This window comes from Oncorhynchus gorbuscha, linkage group LG18 (genome assembly GCF_021184085.1).
Source record: "Oncorhynchus gorbuscha isolate QuinsamMale2020 ecotype Even-year linkage group LG18, OgorEven_v1.0, whole genome shotgun sequence".
Classification (NCBI taxonomy): Eukaryota; Metazoa; Chordata; class Actinopteri; order Salmoniformes; family Salmonidae; genus Oncorhynchus; species Oncorhynchus gorbuscha.
Window position 1 is genome coordinate 39161215 of NC_060190.1, and position 16284 is coordinate 39177498.

Sequence of the window (16284 nt, forward strand, 5' to 3'; positions counted from 1 at the left end):
CAATGCCATCCTGTCTGATGTTCAGACTCTGCTTGCAGATGTAAGATAAGAAATTCGTACTGCCCTGCCCACTTCGCTGTTGCTCCAAGCAGAGGAAACATGTTAATCACTATTATTGCACGCAGAGTGAGTCCATGCAACTTATGTGCTTTGTTAATAAGCATATTTCTACTCCTGAACTTATTTAGGCTTGCCATAACAAATGGGTTGAATACTTATTGACTCAAGATATTTCCGTTTTTCATTTTAAATTAATGTATATTTATTTTTTAAAGATAATTCCACTTTGACATTATGGGGTATTGTGTGTAGATCAGTGACAGAAAATCTCAATCTAATCCATTTTAAATCCAGGCTGTAACACAACAAAATTTGGAAAAAGTAAAGGGGTGTGAATACTTTCTGAAGGCACTCTGTCCCTGTCTCTTCTGAATCTATGGGTGGAAATCTCCTAGGTGAATCCTCATACTTTTACAGATCTGTCTATCTGTTATCTACCAGTGTCTGGTAGGTAGGTCTGTCCTCGAAGAGAGGAGCAGAAACACCAAGTTACACTACAGACCCCCCCCCCCACAACACCTACCCCAACCCCAGATAGCTCGCTTTGCTCTCTCTTCTCCTCACTTCAGATATCTGGTCTCTGCTCTCCCCACCCTCCGGGCAACCTCTGCACTCTGCTATCTCTCTCTGCTATCTCTCTCTCTCTTTCTCTGCTTTCTGTCTTTGTGCCATCTACATCAGTGACTGTACAACAGTATGAGGAGAAAGCTGCTAACACCATCTTGTGGAGTAGAACTTGTTCACCTTGCTTTTTAAATGTGTATGGTCATATTTGCTCCGGTAAGTTGTTGTTTCTTTCATATTTGGACTGTGGCTAAATGATTTTCATTAGTAAGTACATTCCTGTTAAACAATATAACAGAGCATTACAATTATCCAGTTATGAAGTATGGATGTGCTCTATGGTAGGCTAGTGATAAATCTGTTTTTTAAATCGTTTTTTTCATATCCTATTTAGTTTGTAAGGAATAATATTTATGTTTAGTGGGAATGTTATCAAATGTTGTTTCCAGTGGAGTCTTTTGGTGTGTGTGTGTGTGTGTGTGTGTGTGTGTGTGTGTGTGTGTGTGTGTGTGTGTGTGTGTGTGTGTGTGTGTGTGTGTGTGTGTGTGTGTGTGTGTGTGTGTGTGTGTGTGTGTGTGTGTGTGTGTGTGTGTGGCATGTACAGTATTCCAACAGGTTGAGTCACTCTGCCCACCCTCTAACCCACAGTAGGCGATCCTCTGTTTGCAGTCAGCCCATTTCTAAATTATTCAGTTGTTTTCATAATGCTGTTTTCAAGGAAATCAATCCCAAACCTTGATCATCAGTCTGCTTCATAGATATGGTGCCAAGATTAGGGGCTCGATTAAATACGCAGTGCTGAAGTTCAGTGTTATAGCACAATTAAAATTGAAAGGTAATTTTCGATTAAGCCAACATATCCAGTGTTTTCCGTAAATGCAGTTTCTGCTAACATTGCCTTTAAATGTCTATCACTCTACAATGCATATCTTCATGGCTACGGATTAAATTGACTCTAGCTTTCATCTATCACCTCTCTCTCTAATGTCATTAATGATCAGAATCATTTAGAAAGCATCCTTATCCATTTGAATATTAATGAGTGAATGACCAAGGGGTTTGCAGACAACAGACAGATCAATCCTTCCATAGATCCATAGATCCATCCAAACACTGAATTATAGCCACACATACTTAATTAGATGGGGTCTCCTGGTTGTATGTTATCCCTTTAAGGAACTCTCTCTGTCTATGTCTATGTCTCTGTCTCTGTCCCGCTCGCTCTCTCTCTCTCTCTGTCTCTGTTTCTGTCTTGCTCTCTCTCTCTCTCTGTCTCTGTCTCTATCCCTGTCACCGTCAATCTCTCTATTTCTAAAAGATTAACAAACCCACACAAAGAAACACGAGTGTGTCGTCTTTCTAAATTATGGTAAAGGCTAAAGATTATGGATAATTACTTGTTGTGTGTGTCCATGCACGGGCGTGGGAGTGCTAGGTCTTGATTAGAATTGACCAATGCTTCAGTCCTTTCACAGGAATCAAAGGTAGATAACTGAAAGAGATTAGTGCCAGTAGCCTAAAGTATCTGACTGCCTGCCATGCCTTCAGACGGTTCCTGATGAAATATGTATAACATGCTGACATCAGTCTCCCGGCCACTGACAGAAATTATAGACACATGATCCCTTTGAAAGATGTGCATGCCTCATAGACTCCCAATATATGTATGCGGAGATACAACATGCATTCACCTGTCTGCATTCATCAACAGCAGTTGAAGCTCTGACAAGCGCAGAGTGACTGTTGCTTAATTAATAAACCTAAGTGATACTGGAAAGAGCAGGTTTTCTTTTCTTTAAGGATCGATCAACAGCTCCAAGTTGGCAAAAGCTAAAGACAACCAACTGTATAAGTCCATCCACCATATTCTGTATCCATACCATATACCATGTTACACATGAAAAATTCCCTAATTACTTTCACAGAGTCAGCCTTTGTCAGGATGTTGATGGTCCTCTGTGGCCCATTAATTCCAGCTGCTAGTCTAGCAGCTCTGTAGAGGGCCAGACAGGAGAGGTGTGACTAGGAGCAACTATGGTGTGCATTCCAAATGGTACCCTATTCCCTATGTAGTGCACTACTTTTTTTCTTTTACCAGGCCCAGGGCTCTGGTCAAAAGCTGTTTACTATGTAGGGAATAGGGTGCCATTTTGGGACACAGCCTATGTCTAGAATGCTCAATGGGTAGGAGTCTAATGAAGTATTTCATTTTTGTTTTCCCAGATTTTTGCCGTCTGTGCATTTGCAACATGTGGAGGGTACTCTGGTCACCTGCGGGTTAGAGTGGAATGTCTAGACAAGAGCCAGAGCAACCTCAGCATCACCGTAAACTTTGCCTATCCCTTCAGGTAACATATGCTGACATTTTTCCATAGTCTGACTACTATACATTTACCCATTTTATTGTGGTTCATGGTCAACTTTCTCCAAAACAGGAATTCAGCAGAATTGACATTGAAGTACACTACAGTCATGTGCAACCTGGAGCAGAAGGCTCATGCCATTATCACATGTACTTTCAGACTCATGGGTATGTCACATTGAGAGGCAAGTCACATTTACCTAGATTAACACGGTGACCACACTGCTCGTGTCACGTGCGTGAGCATAGCAAAATAAGATACGTTATTCAATCAGGGCACCCACACTGCCCAAGCTCGTCAACGAGCATCTGCGTACCCAGAACTTGGTTCTATTTGCGACGCTTGTGTCATGCTGGTATAAAGGATTTTGGAGACAGGCGCAGGAATAGACGATAGGGGTTTTTAATACACCCAAAACAAACACGTATACAAAAACACTGGGCTGTACCCAAACAAAAGCGAGAGGGTAAACCTCATGGAATGACACGGGATGATACCCGTAATACACTATATACACTGCTAAAAAAATAAAGGGAACACTTAAACAACACAATGTAACTCCAAGTCAATCACACTTCTGTGAAATCAAACTGTCCACTTAGGAAGCAACACTGATTGACAATACATTTCACATGCTGTTGTGCAAATGGAATTTACAACAGGTGGAAATTATAGGCAATTAGCAAGACACCCCCAATGAAGGAGTGGTTCTGCAGGTGGGGACCACAGACCACTTCTCAGTTCCTATGCTTCCTGGCTGATGTTTTGGTCACTTTTAAATGCTGGCGGTGCTTTCACTCTAGTGGTAGCATGAGACGGAGTCTACAACCCACACAAGTGGCTCAGGTAGTGGTAGCTCATCCAGGATGGCACATCAATGTGAGCTGTGGCGAGAAGGTTTGCTGTGTCCGTCAGCGTAGTGTCCAGAGCTTGGAGGCGCTACCAGGAGACAGGCCAGTACATCAGGAGACGTGGAGGAGGCCGTAGGAGGGCAACAACCCAGCAGCAGGACCGCTACCTCTGCCTTTGTGCAAGGAGGAGCAGGAGGAGCACTGCCAGAGCTCTGCAAAATGACCTCCAGCGGGCCACAAATGTGCATGTGTCTGCTCAAATGGTCAGAAACAGACTCCATGAGGGTGGTATGAGGGCCCGACGTCCACAGGTGGGGGTTGTGCTTACAGCCCAACACCGTGCAGGACGTTTTTCATTTGCCAGAGAACACCAAGATTGGCAAATTCGCCACTGGAGCCCTGTGTTCTTCACGGATGAAAGCAGGTTCACACTGAGCACATGTGACAGACGTGACAGTCTGGAGACGGCGTGGAGAACGTTCTGCTGCCTGCAACATCCTCCAGCATGACCAGTTTGGCGGTGGGTCAGTCATGGTGTGGGGTGGCATTTCTCTGGGGGGCCGCACAGCCCTCCATGTGCTCGCCAGAGGTAGCCTGACTGCCATTAGGTACCAAGATGAGATCCTCAGACCCCTTGTGAGACCATATGCTGGTGCTGTTGGCCCTGGGTTCCTCCTAATGCAAGACCATGCTAGACCTCATGTGGCTGGAGTGTGTCAGCAGTTCCTGCAAGAGGAAGGCATTGATGCTATGGACTGGCCACTTTAACTATGCCACTTTGTTTACTTTGTCTACACACTCATCTCATATGTATATACTGTACTCGATACCATCTACTGTATGCTGCTCTGTACCATCACTCATTCATATATCCTTATGTACATGTTCCTTATCCCCTTACACTGTGTATAAGACAGTAGTTTTGGAATTGTTAGTTAGATTACTTGTTGGTTATCACTGCATTGTCGGAACTAGAAGCACAAGCATTTCGCTACACTCGCATTAACATCTGCTAACCATGTGTATGTGACAAATATAATTTGATTTGATTTGATTTGGCCCGCCTATTCCCCAGACCTGAATCCAATTGAGCACATCTGGGACATCATGTCTCACTCCATCCACCAACGCCACGTTGCACCACAGACTGTCCAGGAGTTGACGGATGCTTTAGTCCAGGTCTGGGAGGAGATCCCTCAGGAGACCATCCGCCAAAGTTTACATCAAAGTTGGATCAGCCTGTAGTGTGGTTTTCCACTTTAATTTTGAGTGTGACTCCAAATCCAGACCTCCATGGGTTGATAAATTTGATTTCCATTGATAGTTTTTGTGTGATTTTGTTGTCAGCACATTCAACTATGTAAAGAAAAAAGTATTTAATAAGAATATTTAATTCATTCAGATCTAGAATGTGTTATTTTAGTGTTCCCTTTATACAGCTCATCACCCTGAACACACCATCCCCACTGTCAAACATGGTGGTGGCAGCATCATGGTTTGGGCCTGCTTTTCTTCAGCAGGGACAGGGAAGATGGTTAAAATTGATGGGAAGATGGATGGAGCCAAATACAGGACCATTCTGGAAGAAAACCTGATGGAGTCTGCAAAAGACCTGAGACTGGGACAGAGATTTGTCTTCCAACAAGACAATGATCCAAAACATAAAGTAAAATCTACAATGGAATGGTTCAAAAATAAACATATCCAGGTGTTAGAATGGCCAAGTCAAAGTCCAGACCTGAATCCAATCGAGAATCTGTGGAAAGAACTGAAAACTGCTGTTCACAAATGCTCTCCATCCAACCTCACTGAGCTCGAGCTGTTTTGCAAGGAGGAATAGGAAAAAAATTCAGTCTCTCGATGTGCAAAACTGATAGAGACATACCCCAAGCGACTTACAGCTGTAATCGCAGCAAAAGGTGGCGCTACAAAGTATTAACTTAAGGGGGCTCAATAATTTTGCACGCTCAATTTTTCAGTTTTTGATTTGTTAAAAAAGTTTGAAATATCCAATAAATGTCATTCCACTTCATGATTGTGTCCCACTTGTTGTTGATTCTTCACAAAAAAATACAGTTTTATATCTTTATGTTTGAAGCCTGAAATGTGGCAAAAGGTCGCAGAGTTCAAGGGGGCCGAATACTTTCGCAAGGCACTGTAGCACTCAGCATAACAGCTGCACCCACGCATAGGTACTCGCACCAACGCATAGGTACTCACACCAACGCATAGGTACTCACATCACCAACGGACATGGGAACAATAACCTACAAAGACAGAGGGAACAAAGGACACATATATAATATACTAATCAGGGGAAATGGGAACCAGGTGTGTGTAATCGGACAAAACTGTCCAGGGTTGATGATAATGAATCCCGTTCAGTGAAGCCTAGAAAGCAGGTGACGTAGACCTCCGAAACCGGTGAACAGAATGAGTATCATAACCGGGGATCCGTGACAGCTTGACATGCTGCAAGTCCCTCCTCTCCCATCTCCTCATTGGTTTTTAGGAGCATATACCTACGTGGGTGTTTGAAAGATGAACTGAGGTCAACACACCAGTCCAGTTGGTAGTGGTAATCCACCTTAAAATTGGTTGCCAACCACCATGTCAAGTCCCAAGAAGAAGAAGACGCCTGAAGGAGGAGAGATTACTAGATGCAAACTTTTACCCTTTTATGTGTGGATTAATTGTTCCAGGATATACTGTAGGCGTACTGTAGCCTACCCATACTGTGCATTCCAGGAAAAATAACGACCCAATGTTTATATCCCAAAGCAAATTAGCGTGCAACAGCAAGCTATCTAGCTAAATTGCCATTAATGTTTAATGTGTTTTGATGTGTCCCCAAATGAATATAGTTGGTTCAGAGTTTGCTTTGATATTTCAAAGCAAGGGCGCTTCCGGTCTAGGTATCATTGAATCTACGGTGCTTTGATGAGACAATGACAGTGTTGTCTGCCTGTGAATGTGTTTTGAAAAATAGTGTGGTGGCTGAGTTTTATTTTCCATCTTTAAAAGATGGAAGAAAGAGAACAGCATTGAGTTGATGAAATATGGAGCTGTCAGACAGACTGTGGTGTCAGAGTCTTTGTCTGATCCCCAGAAATGATTCATGTTTACACATTCAGTATCTCATGTGTATCTATCTACAGTACCTGCTCCCTTGAAAACCCTTAACCTTTTCAACTCCTGGGGCCGTGCACACATTTCTTAATAAATGATGGCGTATGTGGAGATTCTAGGATTTCTGTAACATTATATGCATGTTTTCATTGATAAATCAGAGCCATGGTATATTTGTGTGCTCATGAACAAGCGCTAAAACCCCACCTTTTATGGTAACAAAACTTCATCATTTGCTGTATGATGTGGGAAATGTTAGAATTGGGCCATGTCAGATTTAGGTCTATATAATAAAAGTGTACATAGGCTATACATGCTGTTATGCGACCTCCTTACCCATGGCAAATGCATCGATTTTATCATTAGGCATACTCTTTAATGTTCATATTATCCAACTATTATCATAATTCCCGTGTGTCAAACACCTCCATTTTACCCAAAATAGCAATATAAGCATGTAATACAATTCTTCAACCACTTGAAGTTGTGCGTACGCATGGTACAGTACATGGAGATACGCACACTTCCCCGTAAAAACTGGCACATGCAAGATTTAGTCTTTTTTGTGTGTGCAAGCACCTTTGATAAATTAGTCCCTTAGAGATCGGTGGAGAGATTTGTAATTGAGACTCCTGAGCATCATGCTGTGTTTCTGAAGAGTACATACAGCTGAAGTCGGAAGTTTACATACACCTTAGCCAAATACATTTAAACTCTTTTTTGTTTTTTTACAATTCCTGACAGGTATTCCCTGTCTTAGGTCAGTTAGGACAACCACTTAATTTGAATAATGTGAAATGTCAGAATAATAGTAGAGAGAATTATTTCTTTCAGCTTTTATTTCTTTCATCACATTCCCAGTGGGTCAGAAGTTTACATACACTCAATTAGTATCTGGTAGCATTGCCTTTAAATTGTTTAACTTGGGTCAAATGTTTCAGGTACCCTTCCACAAGCTTCCCAAAATAAGTTGGGTGAATTTTGGCCCATTCCTTCTGACAGAGCTGGTGTATCTGAGTCATGTTTGTAGTCCTCCTTGCCCGCACACACTTTTTCAGTTCTTCCCACATATTTTCTATAGGATTGAGGTCAGGGCTTTGTGAAGGCCACTCCAATACCTTTACTTTGTTGTCCTTAAGCCATTTTGCCACAACTTTGGAAGTATGCTTGGGGTCATTGTCCATTTGAAAGACCCATTTGTGACCAAGCTTTAACTTCCTGACTGATGTCTAGAGATGTCGCTTCAATATATCCACATAATAGATAGATGCCATCTGTTTTGTGAAGTGCACCAGTCCCTCGTGCAGCAAAGAACCCCCACAACATGATGCTGCAACCCCTGTGCTTTTCATTTGAGATGGTGTTCTTCAGCTTGCAAGCCTCCCACTTTTTCCTAAAAAACATAATGATGGTCACTGTGGCCAAACAGTTCTGTTTTTGTTTAATCAGACCAGAGGACATTTCTCCAAAAAGTATGATCTTTGTCCCCATGTGCAGTTGCAAACCGTAGTCTGGCTTTTTTATGGCGGTTTTGGAGCAGTGGCTTCTTCCTTGCTGAGCGGCCTTTCAATTTAAATTCTGAGGCCTTGGCTGATTTCTTTTGATTTTCCCATGATGTCAAGGAAAGAGGCACTGAGTTTGAAGGTAGGCCTTGAAATACATCCACAGATACACCTCCAATTGACTCAAATGATGTCAATTAGCCTATCAGAAGCTTCTAAAGCCATGACATCATTTTCTGGAATTTTCCAAGCTGTTTAAACGCACAATCAACTTAGTTTATGTAAACTTCTGACCAACTGGAATTGGGATACAGTGAATTCTAAGTGAAATAATCTGTCTGTAAACAATTGTTGGAAAAAGTACTTGTGTCATGCACAAAGTAGATGTCCTAACCAACTTGTCCTAACCAACTTGTCCCAACCGACTTTGTTAACAAGAAATGTGTGGGGTGGTTGAAAAATGAGTTTTAATGACTCCAACCTAAGTGTATGTAACCTTCAGACTTCAACTGTATAACCCAAGTATTCTTTCTCCCCCTCTTCCCCTTTCTCTTCTCCCTCCCTCCCCCCTCCCAAAGCCTGTCAGATCAGGTCAGATGCCATTGCTAATGGAAGGATTTCCCCCCCAATGTAATAAAATCAATGTAGTAACATCTTTGTTGTTGTAATATCACAAACGGATGTGGCAGTTTCACTGCTATGGATTCATGCTTGAAAGGTTTAAATTGCCTACACTGTGATCAGAGCCTTGCGTTACTCAATAAAATTATCTGTGACCATGTCCTTGTTCCTGTCATCTGATAGGTTACAGCAGGTCCATTTCAAGCCCACGTTGTGTGAGGGGAACAGACAGGAGACCATCTTCATGGTAGGCGACTACTCCTCCTCAGCTCAGTTCTTCGTGACTGTGGCAGTTATTGCCTTCCTCTACTCCCTGCTGGCCACCGTGGTGTACATCTACTACCAGAACAAGTACCGCGAGGGTAACAGAGGACCACTGGTGGTGAGTTGATTTACTTACCAAGAGCAGCCTTTGATTCATTCATGCCATGGGATTTGTATAATTTGCATGTGTATTAATTGAGATACAATAAATTGAATAATTTACAGGACTGTAGCTTAGCATATAAAGAAATGTGATTATTACCTATAAAAGGCGTGGTATATTATTGCATTCTTTAAATAGCAGTTACAGGACAGGACAAAAAGGGCTGTGAGACATAGGTTTAACCCCAGACACATAAAAAGTGGAATGTATACGGAGGGTATGGGGCAACAGAAGACGAACAGCAGAGGGGCTAATGATCTTGGAGATGGGGGAAAGGGCCGATAAAGTGGGGGGAAAGTTTGAGGGACTCCATGAGTGGACAGCCATAACCTCTGTCCGAGACTATACCGGGGAGCCGGGGTCCAGTATAGCCCGTCGTCAATACCTGGACATGGTCTTGAGAAGAGTCGACCGGGCTCTCTTCCAGATACAACAACAGTGGAGGACAAACATCTGGACCGAGGGTATGCCGACCTCTTCCTCTTGTTCCGGGAAGAGCAGGGGCTAATACCCCAGGGAACACTCGATAGGCGAGAGTCCAGTGGCAGAGCAGGGGAGGATGCTGCGGGCGTATTCAACCCACACGAGGTGCTGGCTCCAGGTGGTAGGGTTGGCGGAGACAAGGCAGCGAAGAGTCACCTCCAGGTCTTGATTGGTTCGCTTCGACTGAGCCCGAAGGATAGACTGGCTAATGACCTGAACCGGGACGAGAACTGAGGATCCCGGTCGGACACCATGTGCACTGGGAGTCCATGGATCTGGAAGACATGCTGCACCATGAGCTGGGCCATCTCTTTGGCAGAGGGTAGCTTGGGAGAGGAATAAAGTGGGTGGCTTTGGACAACCGACCCACTACTGTCAGGATGGCGGTGTTGCCATCAAACGGGGGAATACCAGTGACGAAGTCCAGTGTTATGTGAGACCAGGGACTGTGAGGGACATGCAGTGGTTGAAGGAGACCAGCCAGAGCTTGCAGAGGAGTGCAGGCAGCGACGAACGCGGAGATATCCAGAACTATGGTAGGCCACCAAAGTGTTGTCGCACAAATGCCAGGGTTCGACGGGAGCAGACAGCGTCAGGTACAAACATCCAGTTATCTGTGCCTCCCCCAGGATTCGGAACGCTGTGCCTCACGGATCTGCTTCCCTATTATTTCCCAGCTAAGTCAGACAGGAGGTAGGAAGGATGGTCTTGGGATCCGAGAGTGTAGCCACAGGGCTATAGCGGTGTGACAGCACATCCGGCTTGATATTCTTGGATCCTGGTCAGTGTTAAACCGGGTGAAAAGCAGGGCCCACCTAGCTTGCCTGGAATTGAGACGCTTGGCAGTGCGGAGATATTCCAGGTTTTTGTGGTCCGTCCACACAATGAATGGATGTTCCACCCCATCCAACCAGCATCTCCACTTCTCCAATGCCATCTTCACCGCGAGAAGCTCATGATTCCACATATTGTGTTCCTCTCCGTGGAGGTGAATGGGAGAAGAAGGCGCAGGGATGAAACTTGAGGTCCAGGGCAGAACGCTGGGACAAGACAGCTCAAACTCCGACATCCAAAGCATGAGATTACACCATGAACTGATGGGACGGGTCAGGATGAAACAATATGGGAGCAGTGTTGAAGTGGTGCTTGAGGTCCCGGAACACCCGGTCAGAAGCAGGCTGTGCTGACTTCAGACAATGGCCATGGCTCCAGTCCATAATGGCTCCAGCAGTCCAGTCTATGAGGGGATTGTGTCGCTGGAGCCAAGTTAGTCCCAATACCATGGGAACCTGAGGAGACTTAATCAGCATAAAGTGAATTGCCTCACTGTGTTTTCCTGACAATGGTAGATTGATGGGAGTGGTATTATGAGTGACCCGGCATATAGAGTGCCCGTCCAGCACTCTAACGTCAACAGGAATGGAGAAGGGCTGAGTGGGGATGCCCAGCTCGGATGCCAGGGTAGCATCCAAAAAACTCTCATCTGCCCCAGAGTCGATGAGTAGAGAGATTTGGACTGGTTCCCCAACAGCAGGATGGCATGTAAAGGGTTGCGAGTAAGGGGAGAGGAAAAGTTCTCCTTATGGCCCACCAGGGTACTCGTCCCTTCTTGATGAGCCTGGGTTTTTAATGGGCAGGTAGCTACGTAATGTCCCGTAGCTCCGCAATTTAGACAGCTCTTAGTGTGGAGTCAGAGTAAGCACTCAGCCGGAGTCAAGATATTCCTGCCCAGGTACATGGACTCTGAAGTAGACGAGTCGGCAGCCCTTGGTGATTCCCAAGAGAACTCAGATGACGTCGGGTTCACTCAGACACGTAGACTTCGGGGGTCTCCGGGATTCCTCAGAGGCGAGGTGGGAATCGAGGGTGAACGAGCGTGACAGGGCAGACTCCCTCTCCCTCCCACATTCTCAAAGCCGCCCATCAATCCGGATGGTCAATGCTATGAGGGAATCAAGGAACATGGGCAGCTCCAGGTCTGTGAGCACATCTTTCATCACCTCCGAATGTTTCCGGGTTCCAGGCACTCTCAGACGCCAACGTGCAAAAATCCATTGCGTAGTCTGCCGCACTGTGGGAATCTTGACCTAGCTGGAGCAGTGTATGAGCAGCCTCTCTCCCGGACAATGGAGAATCAAACACCTTCCAAACTTCTGCCACAAACTCCTCCAGACTGAGGCAGATGGCGGACTGTTGCTACCACACCGCCATAGCCCAAGCAAGTGCCTTCCCGGACATCAGCGTTATGAGGTACACTATCCTCGAGCGGTCCGAGGGGAATGAAGAAGGCTGCAGGTCGAAAATGAGGGAGCACTGGGAGAGAAAAGTCTGGCAGTTTCCAGAATCTCCTGCATAGCGCTCCAAAGGAGGTATGCAGGGTTCTCGGGACACTAGTGTAGGCTGGGAGATTACTGGTGTGACCCAATGCCCAGTAGGGAATCCACGGAATTGCTCCAGCAATGTATTGAACGCCAGGGTATGGCGTCCCTCCATACGACATTGCAGTAACCCCTCGTTTCTTCCAATGTCCCCTTAAATCTAATTTATAACTTCACCCTATCCTCTTCCTCAACTCTCACAATCTCATTACATCTGATAATAACCTCCTCTATGTCTCCCTCCTAAACAGGACTTTGTAGTGACTGTGCTCTTCGCCTTCATGTGGTTGGTGAGCTCCTGTGCCTGGGCCAAAGCTCTGTCTGATGTGAAGTCAGCCACAGATCCCACCCAGGTTCTCCTGCTCATCTCCGCCTGCAGACGCCCAGCCAACCGGTGTTCAGCTTCCCACCACCCAGTCTGGTCTGAGCTCAACACATCTGTGGTGAGTCATTGGATGCATCCCTAATGGCAACCTATTCTCTATGTAGTGCCCTACTTTAGACCAGAGCTTTATGGGCCCTAGTCATAAGTAGTGCACCTTATGTGGTAGGGGTATTCAACTCTTACCCTATGAGGTCCAGAGCCTCCTGGTTTAACTGTTCTACCTGTTAATTAATTGCACTCACCTGGTGTCCCAGGTCTAAATCAGTCCCTGATTTTAAGGGAACTATCATACAATGCACTGGAACTGGCTTCGAGGTCTAGAGTTGAGTTTGAGGGATATATGTAGTAGGGTCCATTTGGGACAAAGCCCTTATACTCTATGTGAAACATGAATGCTGATCAACGTTAGCTCCATTGCCTTTTTTAAAACTAGGTTGGCCAGTTGAGATCAAGTTCTCATTTACAACTGCAACCTGGCCAAGATAAAGCAAAGCAGTGCGACAAAAACAACAACATAGGGTTACACATTGGATTAACAAACGCACAGCCAATAACACAATAGAAAATCTGTATACAGTGTGTGCAAATTAAGTAAGGAGGTAAGGCAATAAATAGGCCATAGTGGCGAAGCAATTACAATTTAGCAATTAACACTGTAGTGATAGATGTGCAGATGAGCATGTGCATTTATAAATACTGATATAAATACTTGTGTGCAAAAGAGCAGAAAAAAAATATATATATATGGGGATGAGGTAGGTAGTTGGTTGGATGGGCTATTTACAGATGGGCTGTGTACAGCTGCAGCGATCGGTAAGCCGATGCTTGTAGTTAGTTAGGGAGATATAAGTCTCCAACTTCAGCGATTTTTTTCAATTCGTCCACTCATTTGCAGCAGAGAACTGGAAGGAAAGGCGGCCGAAGTAGGTATTGGCTTTGGGGATGAGCAGTGAAATATACTTGCTGCAGCGCATGCTACGGGTGGGTGTTGCTATGGTGACCAGTGAGCTGAGATAAGGTGGAGCTTTACCTAGCAAAGACTTATAGATGACCTGGAGCCAGTGGGTTTGGCAACAAATACGTAGCGAGTACCAGTCAACGAGAGCATACAGGTCACAATGGTGGGTAGTATATGGGGCTTTGGTGACAAAATGGATGGAACAATGATAGACTGCATCCAATTTGCTGAGTAGAGTGTCGGAGGCTATTTTGTAAATGCCATCGCCGAAGTCAAAGATTGGCAGGATAGTCAGTTTTGCAAGGGTATGTTTGACAGCATGAGTGACGGAGGCCTTGCGATATAGGAAGCCGACTCTAGATTTAACTTTGGATTGGAGATGCTTAATGTCTGGAAGTCTGGAAGGACTTCCAGACAGTCTGGAAGGAGAGTTTACAGTCTAGTCAGACACCTAGGTATTTATAGTTGAACACATATTCTAAGTCAGAACCGTCCAGAGTAGTGATGCTAGGCGGGCAGGCAGTTGCGGGATGCGAACAGTTGAAGAGCATGCATTTAGTTTGACTAGCGTTTAAGAGCAGCTGGAGGCCACGGAAGGAGTGTTGTATGGCATTGAAGCTCGTTTGGAGGTTTTTTAACACAGTCTCCAAAGAAGGGCCAGTATGTACAGAGAAAAGAGTCGGCCTGATAATTGAAACCTGTGGCACCCCATATGGACTACAAGAGGTCCGGACAACAGGTCCTTCGATTTGACACACTGAACGCTATCTGAGAAGTAGTTAGTGAACAAGGTGAGGCAGTCATTAGAGAAGGCTGTTGAGTCTGCCGATAAGAATCTGGTGATTGACAGAGTCGAAAGCCTTGGCCAGGTCGATGAAGACGGCTGCACAGTACTGTTTTTTATCGAAAGTAGTTATGATATCGTTAAGGACCTTGAGCGTGGCTGAGGTGCACCCGTGACCAGCCCGGAAACCGAATTGCATAGCAGAGAAGGTACGGCGGGATTCAAGATGGTCGATGATCTGTGTGTTCACTTGGCTTTCAAAGACTTTAGAAAGGCAGGACAGGATATAGGTCTGTAACAGTTTGGGTCTAGAGTGTCTCCCCCCTTTGAAGAGGGGGATACCGCAGCTGCTTTCCAATCTTTACGAATCTCAGAAAGAGGTGGATCATTTTAGGAAGAGATGGTCCAGATTGTCTATCCCAGCTGATTTGTAGGGATCCAGTTCTGCAGCTCTTTCAGGAATTCAGGTCTTCAGTTCCGACAGGTGGTGTTTGACGGTTGTTGATTACGTTTAACATCATGTGTGCACACCAACCAAAATTCTTAGCAACCATTTGTTACCTTTTCTGATTCTAAATCTGTCATTTTTATGTTTAGACCCAAACTAAACACCCTCTATCTATACCTCTATGCAGGCCTTTGGTTTTGTAAACTTTGTCCTCTGGGCCGGCAACATCTGGTTTGTATTCAAAGAGACTGGCTGGTACAAGACTGGCCAGCGGTACCCGATGAGAAGCGCCTCTGAAAGACGGGCCAATGGGATGAGCCAACGACTCTGCAGCCAGAACAGTTTCGACCAATCAGGGGACAGCTTCTATCAACATCCATACAGGCAGGCTAGTTTTGACCTATCACAGGAGAGCTTTGGCCAACAGCACTACAGCCAAGGCAGCTTCAACCAATCAATGGGCAGCTTACGCTTGCCGCAGACTAGTCTAGGACAGCCAATCATCATCAGTCAGGGGGATGTCACCCCTAAAGGGCCTAATCCTATCATATTTGTCAATGATATTTAGATCACATTTCGTATACATTTTGCCCTCATCTACTTACCCTCACAAACTTGACTAGATCTGAAAATACTATTGTATTTTGATACCTGACCATAAGGTATTGGTAGGTATAAGTCATGTAGATTTTCCGATGTGAAGTTTGCGAGGGCCAGGAGGTTGTAATTGTCTAAGGGGGTGGAATATAAGAGGGAATAAGATGGTATAGTAAAAGGGAGGTAAGGGATATTTAGCAAGTGAGTTATTAAGAGGAGATCGGAGTGAATTGGGGAATATATCAGACATCGAAATGGAGTGAGAGAAGATTGTCTGTGTGAGTAGTGACTTTGCATTATATGTGGTGGCTGTCTTATGGAAGTGGTTTTCTTGGTGTGTTTAGTCTAGAACTTGGTGTGTTTTGTTTAGAACTTGGTGCACGGTGCACAGGTGTTACCTGTGTTTCACTTGAGGTTCAATGATTCATGTTTTTACTTACAAATTGTTTTATGCTTCAGTAGGTTTGTGCTATTGAATTTAAAATTGCGGTGGGTACATTTGTTTGTGAACTGTATATTATATATACTCTAATTATACAATTGATGCAGTGTGCTTGATTGGTGGTGGGTGACTGTGCTGTGTTGATAGTGTTATGCGGTGATGCTCCACAGTCGTTCCACACATTTTGTATACTTGTTGTCATTTCTCAATGGTTTTAAAGTGATGTTGATATTTCACAGGGATCTTAATAATACTGACATTGAAGATTCACAAATAAAACATTACATTGGCA

General features: G+C 44.7%; 1 protein-coding gene across 1 annotated transcript; it reads left to right on the forward strand.

Annotated features, from left to right (window-relative positions):
* The first annotated feature begins 661 nt into the window (after positions 1–661).
* Positions 662–16284, forward strand: LOC124004273 (synaptoporin-like). The gene is made up of 5 exons (XM_046313055.1): positions 662–840; positions 2848–2972; positions 9274–9472; positions 12630–12821; positions 15141–16284. Exons 1-5 carry the CDS (start codon positions 817–819, stop codon positions 15519–15521), a joined length of 921 nt encoding a protein of 306 aa, XP_046169011.1. The 5' UTR covers positions 662–816; the 3' UTR covers positions 15522–16284.